At 34.1% G+C, this 12,447-nt stretch overlaps 1 protein-coding gene across 1 annotated transcript; it reads left to right on the top strand.

Moving 5' to 3' along the window:
* Positions 1-6,068: 6,068 nt before the first annotated feature.
* On the top strand, positions 6,069-11,267 carry LOC110628713 (protein disulfide isomerase-like 2-3). The gene is made up of 9 exons (XM_021775507.2): positions 6,069-6,263; positions 7,094-7,252; positions 7,578-7,691; positions 7,788-7,942; positions 9,425-9,524; positions 10,018-10,194; positions 10,282-10,427; positions 10,652-10,798; positions 10,880-11,267. The coding sequence occupies exons 1-9, from the start codon at positions 6,135-6,137 to the stop codon at positions 11,052-11,054; spliced, it is 1,302 nt and encodes a 433-aa protein (XP_021631199.1). The 5' UTR covers positions 6,069-6,134; the 3' UTR covers positions 11,055-11,267.
* The last annotated feature ends 1,180 nt before the right edge of the window (positions 11,268-12,447 follow it).

Raw genomic sequence — 12,447 nt, 5'->3', positions numbered from 1 at the left:
TAAATTACCTTTGTTTTCATTAAGAACAATCAAGAACACCAATCTAACAAAACCCAGAACACTAACTAATTAAAACACCAGAAGACTCGAAATCACATAATCAAAGCATATAAAAATGCTAGAAACTAACTCAAAACACAAGAATTACAATCCAAGGAAAATCTAGAACTCAAAAAGTTTAAATCACAAACTCAAAACTAATAAAAAAAATATAAGATATAACCCAGAAAACCTGAATATTTGGTATCCATTTCGATCAAATGCCCATGTTTTTACAAAAAAAAAAAAAGAAAAATCTAAATAACTATTTCAAACCAAACACCCATATTTTTCCAGACTTTTTTAGCATAATAGAATAATAAATTCCATCTTTGAGAATGATGTAGCTTGTTGCCATATCTATTCTCTCATATTAGGAATAGATCTTTGATTTGTCTCAACCTTACAAAATGTGATAATCTCTATTCAGCCCGATCTAGTTGGTTTTTGCATCACACAGTCAAATTCACCTCATGATGAATAGATAGAGGTTAATTAAAAGAGGTAAATAGAAAGTTAGAGAAATAGAGAAATTGATAAAGAAGAAAGAATGGGCAAGAGAGGATGAGATCTAATTTTCTTTTTAAAAATGAAAGTGGATGGATGGTTCCATTTTAAAGAAAATAAGAGTGTTGGCTGCAAATGAAGTTTTTAATAAAGATTTATGTGATTTAACAGGAATTTTAAAATAAAATTGATTAAAATTCAAGAACAGGGGTTTAGTTGTTAATTTTTTTATTTTAAAAGAACATATAATTTTATTATTTTGAAAATATTATTTTATTAATAAGTATCAAATCCAATTACCAAATTTAGACAAATATAAAAAATATATATTTTTTAGGAGAAAGTATACGTTAGTATCTTGCATTTTTGCGCTTTTCGTAATAAGGGTCTAGACTTTTTTTTTATTGTAAATAAAGACATAAACTTTCATTTTTGCAATACCTTAAGGATAAATAGCTAATAACATTAAATTTCGCTCTTGTGGCATGATGATATCATATCTGTATGATGACATGTCACTCATGTGATATGATGATATAATATTTTTATGATGATATGAAATGAAACGTCGTTATAATTCAGCTTTTAAGTGTAAAAATTTAAAAGTATTTGTACTGACTTGTAAATAAAATAAAGTTCAAACCTTAAAGATTAAAAATATTAAAATTTCAAAATATATGGGAATATTAGAAAAAAAAGGAAAAAATAAGAGAGAGGAAGAGACTAGTGAATGATACATACAAATGGAGAGAGAGAGATATAAGATATACACAAATAGGGAGAGTGTGATAAAAAATAAAGAAAGAAAGAAAGAGAGGTGGAAGGAGAAGGGTGATAGATATTTTTTTATCTATCTTTCTAATTTTCTCTCTCCCTATCCCTTTATCTCTCTTGTGTTCAAGGGAAAGATATGAAAAGATATGAAAAGATATAAAAATATACATTGTGTGAGAGAGGGGGAATGCATAAGAGAGATAATGAGAGAAACTGATACACGTAATGAAAGAGAGAGGGATAAGAAAAAAGGCAAGTTAGAAAAGAAGATAAAAAAAAAAAGTTTATCAACCTCTCTTAATTTTTTTCCACACTGTCCCTGCTTTTTTTTACTTTAGTTAATTTAATAAATAAATAATAGGAGTGATGACCGCCAGGTCAATGACACTAGTCGAGCCCTTATAAGAGAATCATGCCTAAAACCCATTAGAGCCCACTACATAAGCTGGCCCATTAGCGCGCAACCCAGTCCACAATTGAGAAGGTCGGATTGACTGAGACCGGGCTCATCAAAGAGGGATCCAGCTCATTTGACATGATGGGAGAGTAAGGGAGCAGATCCAGTTATGCCACAACCCTATCCGCACATGTGCCGGAAGGGTAAATGGTCATCTGATGGTGATGAGAAGGCAGGTATGTCCGAATGTACAGTTTCGTATGATAACTGTGGTAGGGTGGTGGTTATGTCTCACTAGAAGACAAGGGAAAAAAGGAATAAAAGAGGAAGGCGAGAACCATTAGGCTAAACTTACTCACTCATACCAAAATTGTAATACCCAGCTAGACTCCGGTATCGAAATTCCTATCGTCCGGTGGAATCTCGAATGTCGGAAACCTCTAGAAGGGTAAAATAATGTTTTTATAAAATGTTTTCAAGTGTTTTAAGATTTTAAATAAGAAAGAAATTGAATTTTAAATGAAAATGACCATAGAGTTAAATCCAGGTTCGGCCGCCGAACCTCATGTTCGGCCGCCGAACTTGGTGGAGTTTTGGAGTCACCTTTGGCTTCCGAAGGTGGTCTGGCCAGCCACCTATAAAAGGCCCCATGGCCGAAAATGGGCGAGTTTTCTCCCCTATTTTCGGTCAACGGTGAGTTCATACTCTCTCATGGTTGGTTTTGAGGTTTTCCTTCAAATCCTACGAGTTTCTAACAAGTTTTAACTTGTTTTTGAAGTTTTTGAGCAAAGATCGAAGTTTGGAAGCTTGGAGACCTCCGGAACCCATTTTCCCCAAATCTCCAAGTTGGGTCACGTTTTCTCTCAATCTTTAAGAGGTAAGCGTCGATCCTCACCTTCTTCGATGTTCTAAGCAAGTTTTATGAAAGTTTATGGGGTAGAAATGCATGTTTAAGCTAGTTGTTTAATGTTAGGGTTCATGTGAGTTTTGTTGAGTTTATGGATAATGTGTGTTGTATGTGTATATGCTTTGTGTTGTTGTTGGGGTTTAGGATAGTTTGAGTTTATAGATAATGCATGTTTTGAAAGTGTTGGATGCATGTTTAAAAGTTTTGGGAGGTAAAATGTGCATGAGGAGGCTGAGTTCTGCCACTTTGGAAGAACTCAGGTTCGGCAGCCGAAGGACTTTCGGCCGCCGAACCTGCCTGTGGAGGCAAGCTTTTGGCTGCCGAACCCTGCCCCCAAAAGTTGGACTTTCGGCTCTGGAGGAGAGTTTCGGCCGCCGAAGGTGCCGCCGAACATGCATGAGTTTCGTCTCTAGAAGGGACTTTCGGCCGCCGAAAGTGGCTAAGTTTCGGCTCTGGAGGGACTTTCGGCCGCCGAATCTGCCGCCGAAAGTGCCCTGTTCAGCCTTCCTTTGTATGTTTTCTATGATTGTTTTAAGGTATTTTAGGGGGTTTTTGGGGAGATGTTTAGAGTCAAGTTCATGTATGTTTGGTCCCTCATTTGAAGTCCACCTGTGTAAGTTCGGACCCGAGGAACCGAGGACCCCAGCAGTGAGGTAGCTGCTTCAGAGTCTTTTCAGAGCTAGTCTAAGGTGAGTAGAATGACTCTTTATATTGCAAAGTAAATAAATAAATATTGAGCATGTTCATGCATCACGAATGCCATGAGATGTATTAGGTTGTTTTGCATTAGAATTCATGAATATGTTGCATTGCATAATATGATGTTGATGTAGATGAACATTGGATGACCCATTAGCCCTCGTATGGTATGATATGATATGATGATGATTCGGTTTGAAAGTCTAGGAAGACCCATTCTACGTCCCTGGCACTATGTAAGAGAAAGTCCAGGAAGACCAATTCTACGTCCCTGACACATTGGAATGTTATGATATGTTATATAAGGGAAAGACCAGGACCCATTCTACGTTCTGGCACTATTGGATATGTAGAGGGCTATTGGTGACAAGTTCATCCTTAATGTGATTTGTTTGTGATGTGATGCATTTCATGAAAGCATGAATTTTAATATAATATTTTACTATTCTGCTCACTGGGCTCTAGTAGCTCACCCCATTCCCTTAACCCCCAGGTTTGCAGGTACGGGATAGACCAGGAAGTCAGCAAGAGTAAAGGACTCATGTTTTATGTAATAGTTAGAAGTGGACATGAAAGATAATGTATTGTAATATTGTGATGTAAGGTATTGTTCAGTTATGTTTATGAGGATTAGAATTGTGCTTGACCCTAGAGTTATAGTAAATCCCTTTTGTTCATGATCTATGAAATGTTTTTATGATGTTATGTAAACCAAGTTAATGTATGATATGTTATCTCATTGGAGCATTTGATGAGAGTTCCAGTGTGGGATTTTATGGTTATGAGTTTGTGCATGCACAGATTAAACTTGGTAAATGAAAGAAAAAATTTAAAGTTTTATGTATTTGTATGATCATGTATGGGATTTAATAGGTATACAGGATGTATGTTAGGCTTGCTACGGGTCCCGGCGACCTTAAGTCGATCTGGATCCTAGCGCCGATAGCGGTCCGGTTTCCGAGTTGTTATAAAAATCCTACTTCTTTCTGGATCTCTGATCATCGAGAAGAAAAATAGAGAGACATGAGAGGACAAAAAAAAAATGAAGCGACTCTTTCTCTCTTTCATTTTGTGTATGTCTTATGTCTCTTTCTTGCAATATTTATATGTATTCTTTACTATGTCTCTTTCTCTCCCTTATTTTTCCTTTTTTTCATAATTTTTTATATATTTTGAAATGTTGATATTTTTAAAATTCGATACTTATACTTTATTTTATTTACAATTCAGTATATATATTTTTAAATTTTTATATTTAAATGACTACATTAAAATTAGTATCATAATGAAAGACGTGGAGTCTATGTGGAATGCCATATCATCCTTCAAGATGACGGAGCATATGATGTGGTGCTACATCATTTCATATTCAACATAAAAAACTATGCCATCATGCCACATTAGGGCCACATCATCATATGAAGATGACGTCTTCATGCCACGTAAGCAAAACTTAATATCATTATTTATTTATCCTAATAGTGCCACAAAAATGGAAGTTCATGTCACAAAAAAAAGATATAAACCCTCATTTTGAAAAGCGCAAAAGTATAAAGTATTAAAGCGTATTTTTCTCTATTTTTTATTATTTTTTTAGTGTGTATATTATATATATATAAATATTTTCAAATAAGGGTTACATTTGGTCTTTAAGAGAGAGTTTAGCGATGATATAGCCTAAAAATTGATTTTAGATTCATTTGACCCTATAATTTAGAGACTGATTTGAACTTTTTGCCAATCATATAAACTTGTAAGCTATTTTGTCCTTCAACTCACCATTGAAACATATTAACCACTTAAATATAAAAAGAGATGATAAATTATATGATCCATCTTCTTCAAATCACTTTTATTACCGCTCTAACTATAATAAATATTAAAACAATATCACTTGTTCTCAATTGGTATATAAACCCCCGAATTTTTTCAATCTCTTCATTGATAATTCTTTGTTCTTCTTTCATATTTTTTAAATCATTTTTCATCTTTACAATATATTCTATTATATTTGATAATATTTCTAGCATTTCTTGTATAAGTATTATATTTTCAATATTTCTTCCTTCATACATGTCCATACTATCACTTAATGGAGTTGATTTTAGATTTACAAGTTTACACCACCTATGAAAATTTCAATACTAAAAAAGTAATATAGCCCTTTAAAGTTCTCGATTAATTCATATATCCTTATCTCAGTCCATTTGCTTATCGACTATTCATATTTCTCATTTTTTCATTCAAAAACTTAACTACTGATCCATTTGATACAAACATTCTTCTTCCTCATGATGCACAATAACATTAGGAAAATCTGAAAAGTGTGAGAGAGGGATTTATGAAACAAGAATACTATCAATGAACGATTGAGAATAAAATTTTTAAGAATTTTATATTTAAAAATTTTAACAAGTTTATTAAGAATATTTTTAGAATAAAATTTTATCTCTCCCCTTCGACTCCTTGACCTAACAAAAATTTTAGATGGAAAGGCTATCCATTAGAATAGAATAGTATGTAAAGAACTGAATTACTAAATTTAAAAAATAAGGAGATAAAAATGTTAATTATAATGTATATCAGCAATTAAAAAATAATTTTTCTAATTTATATATCCGTGAGAACAAAAATTTTCCTGCAAGCAAATACACGGATATTCATGAGAAACTTGACGTGTCAAGCTCCCATTGGCTAGTACACGTAGCCCCGTTCTCAAGCTAAAGGGTTTTTTACCTTCCATTATTCTTCCGCCACGAGAGAAAGGCTTCTGCTCTGCCACTCAGAGAAGAGAGAGAAAAGAGAAGGAAAATGCACCGATTGCCATCTCCATTTTTGATAGTTCTATCAGTCTTGATTTTCGCTTCTAGTCTCTGCAATGCATTGTATGGTCCATCATCTCCTGTCGTCCAGCTAAGCCCTTCCAATTTTAAGTCCAAGGTAACCTGATTACCCCTATGTTCTGCTAGTTCTTGTTTGGTAGGCGAGAAAGTTGTGGGAGAATGAAAGAGAACAGTAAATTTGGAACTTTCGTATAAAGAGCAAGAAAATGATTCTGATGATTATTTGAGGAAATTGATTATCTTTTCGTCGGATCACAAATTATTGAAAGTGTTAAAGTATGCTGCTTTGAATTGGTTGCAATCAGCAATTTTCCTTTTTTTTTTTCTCGTATATTGTAGATCTAGCATGGTGTTCGTTTCTATGTTCACTTTCGAGTTCTAGCTCTTGTCTTCGGAAATATATAAGGTCCCATCCCCTTCACTTTCCTTCTCATCCAATCGAGAAATGTCAAACTCTTAAATATGCTGCTGCGCCTACTTATCAGCTCCATATTGGGTTTTCATTTGAAATCGTTAATTTTTGAAATTGAGGAATGTAAAAAGTTCAGTTGAAGCTTATGTGTCATCTCCGTTATTTCAAATAATAGGCCTTCGCAAAGAGAAAGGAACTGTACAACAGGATTTAGTGGGTTTGAATTAGAAAATAGAAATGGTACAATTTAAATCGTTGGAACTCATTTGATATGTTTTCAATTACGCAATTGTTTTATACTGTTTCGTTTGGATATAACATCTGTGCCTTACATGTGAGATTGTTCTCATAAAAAATTTTCAAATCTGGTCTTCTCCTTTATCTGTATAAATGATTTGCTACACGCTGTTATCTTTTACATGAATAATGGATTCTTTTTATGAAGTTTTAGTAACATTAATAATTGTGTATTTTTATGTAGTGTTTTATTAATTAAGAACTTTGGATGTTGGCAGGTCCTGAACTCAAATGGAGTTGTTTTGGTTGAGTTCTTTGCACCATGGTGTGGGCATTGTCAAAAACTTACACCCACGTGGGAGAAGGCAGCTACTGTCTTGAAAGGTGTTGCAACTGTGGCAGCACTTGATGCTGATGCGCATAAGTCGCTTGCTCAGGTTTTCTTCAATTGAGAGTTGCAGGCTTGCAGCAGATATTTTCATTCTATCTTTTGCATTTGGTGAATTCCATTTGTTCTCAGTTTCCTTACTTTTTCTATCATAGCTCCTCTTCCTTCCCGGAAAAAAACCTTCACAAACACTAAAATGATTCCTTAGCCTTATCACCCGAACACAGCTAGGCACCTTTTTTTTCATTATGTGTACCAAATAAGTATATTTGAGCATGGATCCTCGCTATTACTACAAAATTTCTTGGTTATTAAATTTTCTTCTGCATACTGTGCTGTGTTGATTTAATCAGAGCTATTTGATTGATATGCAGGAATATGGTATTCAGGGTTTTCCTACCATAAAGGTGTTTGTGCCTGGGAAGCCTCCAGTAGATTATCAAGGACAAAGGGAAGTCAAACCTATTGCTGAATTTGCACTACAACAGGTTTGTTATAGTTCATCAGTGGTACAAAAAGAATCTATCAATTCTTTTTCTTATACTGTTATGGACTTATGGCATCACAATTTCATTTTCAAACAGATAAAGACAGTTTTGAAGGAGCGCATTAATGGAAAATCAACTGGAGGATCTAGTGAGAAGTCTGAATCTGCATCAGTTCAATTAAACTCCCGCAATTTTGATGAGTTGGTGCTTAAAAGCAAAGAACTGTGGATTGTGGAGTTCTTTGCACCTTGGTGAGTATCTTTGAAGACACTATTAATTCTTTCTTTTTCTCTTTTCTTCTTTGGAAGATTGTTGTGTGCGTGTGTTGGGAGGGGAAGAGGGAGGGATGGAGGGGGGAGCATGGGTGGTTGGGCCTAATAGTTTGAAAAACCATGAACTTTGATAGTAGTAGTAATGCTCTTTGAATTCTATTGTAGCTTTTAAATTTATGAACATAGTTCATAAGTTACTAATTTTGTTTCAGTTTTCGTATAATGTGATCCCTCTTGAGCTTTAAAATTCAAAGTAGTATTTTGTAAACTACTAAGCAACTTTATATTAAGAAGAATTTTGCAAAATGCCCCCATTTGGTGGCTTTTATGGTTCAAGTGGGTTCCACTCCCAAGTGAGCAATTTGTGTCTATATTTGCCTTACATACTTCTTGGTATCTTGTTGGCATGAAAACACAATGCAAACCCCTCCAATGAAATTGGAGTAGAAGTAATATCTTATGAACCAGATTAATAAAATCATAGGTACAGGATTAAGAAAGTATAAAGTTCAAGAATTTTTTTATAATTGTTTGCTTAACAGCATCTCTAAATGGAGATGTGCGATCTCCATGTGTTATGAATGTCATCCATTTGCCTATCTGAAAACACATACATGCCTTGCATGTATCGCATTAATTGTTAAAGTAAGTGGCACCGGATATGATTATCATACATGTTGCGTGAAATTAACATGGTTATCTCCATATAAAAGATGAATATTGGTATTCACATTGTTAAATTTGGGCCAGGCCTAACTCACCCCAAAAGCTAGCTCAAGGGGAAGGAGTGCCTATAGCCCACATTACCCCTTTCCGCAATCGATGTAGGATTCAACACACTCCCTTACGTCTAGAATTTTTACTGGTGCATGACATATTTATGGGAGGCTCAACATCGAATGGGAGGCTCTGATATCATGTTGAATTTGGGCCAGGCCTAACTTACCCCAAAAGCTAGCTTAAGGGGAGGAGTGCCTATGGCCCATATAAGGGGCACATTACCTCTTTCCACGGCCGATGTGGGATTCAACACACCCTCTCACGCTCAGAATTTTTTTACTGGTGCATGACATATTTATGGGAGGTCCAATATCAGATGGGGAGGCTCTGATATTATATTAAATTTAGGCCAGGAGGAGTGTCTATAGCCCATATAAGAGGCACATTACCCCTTTCCACAACCGATGTGGGATTCAACACATTATGGCAGTTAAAGGATGATCAGATCAATAAGATGAAGCAAGAGAATCCTATTCAAATGAACAGATTTGGACTTGGAAATAATATTTTTTATTATTGAAGAATGATAAGCAAAGGGCTTAATCCAGAACAATCTCTTGGCATTTGCATGTGTGATTCAACCACCATGTTGCATGGATAGTTGACTTCTCATAACTTTTGCATTCTTTTTTAAATGTTTGCAAATTTGCTGATACAGTCATGCATGATATACTTTTCAAGGTGTGGACATTGTAAAAAATTAGCCCCCGAATGGAAGAAGGCTGCTAATAGCTTGAAGGGGAAGGTGAAGTTGGGTCACGTTGACTGTGATGCAGAGAAGGTAATTTTAAATCTCCAGATGTTTCATTTGTAAATACTCCGTCCCGTTACCTTGTTTAGATTGCTTGGTTTTGGCAGTGTGCGGATTGTGTTATTAGATGGAAATCTTTTATCTACTTAGCTGTTGAGTACTTCATTCTGATTTTACATATTTGTAACTTGTAGAATTCCTGAGTTGATATGACATGGGACCCCATTATGTGTGAAGTGGAGTAAAACTCCAGCTCTACTCAATAAATCCCAGTTAAAGTTGAATATATTGACATTTTCCACATTGATTTTCACAATTCTGGTTGAGTGCATGTGGTATTTTTGGCTCATACAACATGTACATTGTTAATTAGAAAACTGCATTACTTGTATATAATTCTTGAGACTATTTTTCTTTAAGGTCTCTGTAAGTGGATTGCATGTGGTTCTATATTCCCATTCATTATTCAATACTTAAAATGTTTTTGTTAAATGACATGGTTGTAATGTGGTGTGGTTATCAGTCTCTGATGAGCAGGTTCAATGTGCAAGGATTTCCTACCATCTTTGTGTTTGGTGCTGATAAAGATACTCCAATCCCTTATGAAGGTGCCAGAACTGCCTCAGCTATCGAATCATTTGCTCTGCAGCAGCTGGAAACCAATGTTGCGCCACCTGAAGTGACTGAGCTAACTGGCCCAGTAAGCCTATTACATCTCTAGCAAAAGCTCATTTTAAGTGAAGCTTCTCTAAATGATGATATAAATTGTGATCCATTAATTGTGTAGGACGTAATGGAAGAGAAGTGTGGTTCTGCTGCCATTTGTTTTGTTGCTTTCTTACCTGACATTTTGGACTCCAAGGCAGAAGGAAGGAACAAGTACCTTGAGCAGTTGTTATCAGTTGCTGAGAAGTTCAAAAGCAATCCATACAGGCAAGTACATCAATTTTCTTTGCTTATAAATCTGTTTCATTTTAGCTTTTCTTCCTCATTCACTCTGCTTGTATGTGCATGCACAAGCACTTGTGTTTCGATGATAACTTATTCTCGAATCTTTGAGTTGGATATTATAGTTATTTTTCTTAAATTATATTCATAAAAATATAACATGTTATGAAACACTGACATGTCACTGATTCAACGTTTGAATTCTGCAGCTATGTTTGGACAGCTGCAGGTAAGCAGCCAGATCTTGAGAAGCGTGTAGGTGTTGGTGGATACGGGTATCCAGCTCTGATAGCATTGAATGTGAAGAAAGGAGCATATGCCCCACTCAAAAGCGCATTCGAGCTTGAACATATTATGTAAGTGTTCTATTTCTGATGCATCCGGCAATCGTATCCCATATGGGCAAAAGCTTAAACATTATTAATTTGGTTTTCTAGAGAGTTTGTTAAAGAAGCTGGGCGTGGCGGAAAGGGGAATTTGGCTTTGGGCGGTACACCAGAAATAGTGAAGACTGAGCCATGGGACGGCAAAGATGGAGAGATCATTGAAGATGATGAGTTCTCTCTTGAAGAACTAATGGGAGAAGATGCTGGAAGTAAGGATGAGCTATGACAAAATAAATTAGTTGAGGAAGAGAATGAAAATCCAGGCTATAAACGATTTTGATATTATAAGCAATGTGTATGGATTGTTAGTAATGGCACTGGATTTTGATGACTTCTTTTGGCCATGGTGAAAAAGGTTGCTTTTTAGGACGTTTGTCCATCTTGTCCGGTTACTAATGATCTTCACTGCCTACCTTAATTAATAATTATTTTATGTTAATACTAAGTTTTATTATATATATATATATAACTGGTCAAATATTTATTTACACGTATTTTATATTAGCTTATTAAAATAACAATATTTATAATATAAATTTTTATAATAAATAATATTTTATTTTTTATATATTAATATCGTACCATTAAAATTAAATAATACCAGTAATAATATGTTTATTGATAAACAGTAAATATTTTTCTATAGCACTATAAATTTTGCATCAATGTCAGTTGAAAAAAATAAAATGATATTATAAATTATGAGATGATTAAATATTATTATAAATATTATGTAAAATTATAAAAATTAAGTAATATAAATATTTAAAATTGCAGTGGCTAAATTTTCAATAAAATCTTATCATTTTTGAAAAAATTATTGTTTATATACACATTAAAAATAAAGTAGTTAAGTTGTAAAAATTTAAATAAAATAAAGAAAGAAAATTTATATACGTCAAGTTTTTATAAATTAAATTAATTTTTTTTTATATAAAAGGTAGAACATAGTTTTTAGTTTTTTTATGAGTAGTTTAAACTATTATATATAAAATTATTTTTATGAGTAGTTTAAATTATTATATATAAAAAATTAAGTTCGAATTGCAATTAATTACGATGGATTAAATACAAACTGACTGCGAATGAATTCTTATGAAATTTTCGATTAAGCAGGAGAGTTGTATTGTGCTGGAAGAAACACTTTGGAGCAGAATCAACTCTGTTTAAGTCACATTGATAATCAGGAAATGGAAAAGCTTTCAGCTTAAAAAATTATACTATAGACCAAACAGCAGTCTAAAAAATCAACCAAGAAAGTTATTGAACTAATTCAGGGATTGGAAAAAAAAATAGCATTAACTTGATGGAAACCACCATAATATTTTGCAAGATTCATGGAAAAGAAAGCTGATTAAGGATCAAAGAACTTTCTTTTATGTTCGAAATGCTCTCAAGGCTATGGCAAATTGGTCATAACAGGGCCTGCATTAGAAAATAGATGTTCCAACGATAATTCCACTCCCCTCTGTACAGCAACCACCCTTTTCTAACCTATGACATACAAAATTAGAAGGAAAAAACTAGGCCACTGAGATGCCTAATTAGATTTTTCTTCAATATTAATCAAATTTTCAACCATAATAAACATGAACTACAATACCAATCTGAAAAGGAAG

Source organism: Manihot esculenta, chromosome 12 (genome assembly GCF_001659605.2).
Source record: "Manihot esculenta cultivar AM560-2 chromosome 12, M.esculenta_v8, whole genome shotgun sequence".
In the NCBI taxonomy this organism is placed as follows: Eukaryota; Viridiplantae; Streptophyta; class Magnoliopsida; order Malpighiales; family Euphorbiaceae; genus Manihot; species Manihot esculenta.
This window is presented reverse-complemented; position numbering and strand designations above follow the sequence as displayed.

What these genes read in the sequence shown, in the direction of transcription:
- LOC110628713 (XM_021775507.2), top strand. Translation starts at nt 6,135, where the DNA reads ATGCACCGATTGCCATCTCCATTTTTGATAGTTCTATCAGTCTTGATT. An exon ending in CGCATAAGTCGCTTGCTCAG is followed by an intron (nt 7,253 to 7,577) that starts GTTTTCTTCAAT and finishes ATTGATATGCAG; the next exon opens with GAATATGGTATTCAGGGTTT. An exon ending in TTGACTGTGATGCAGAGAAG is followed by an intron (nt 9,525 to 10,017) that starts GTAATTTTAAAT and finishes TGTGGTTATCAG; the next exon opens with TCTCTGATGAGCAGGTTCAA.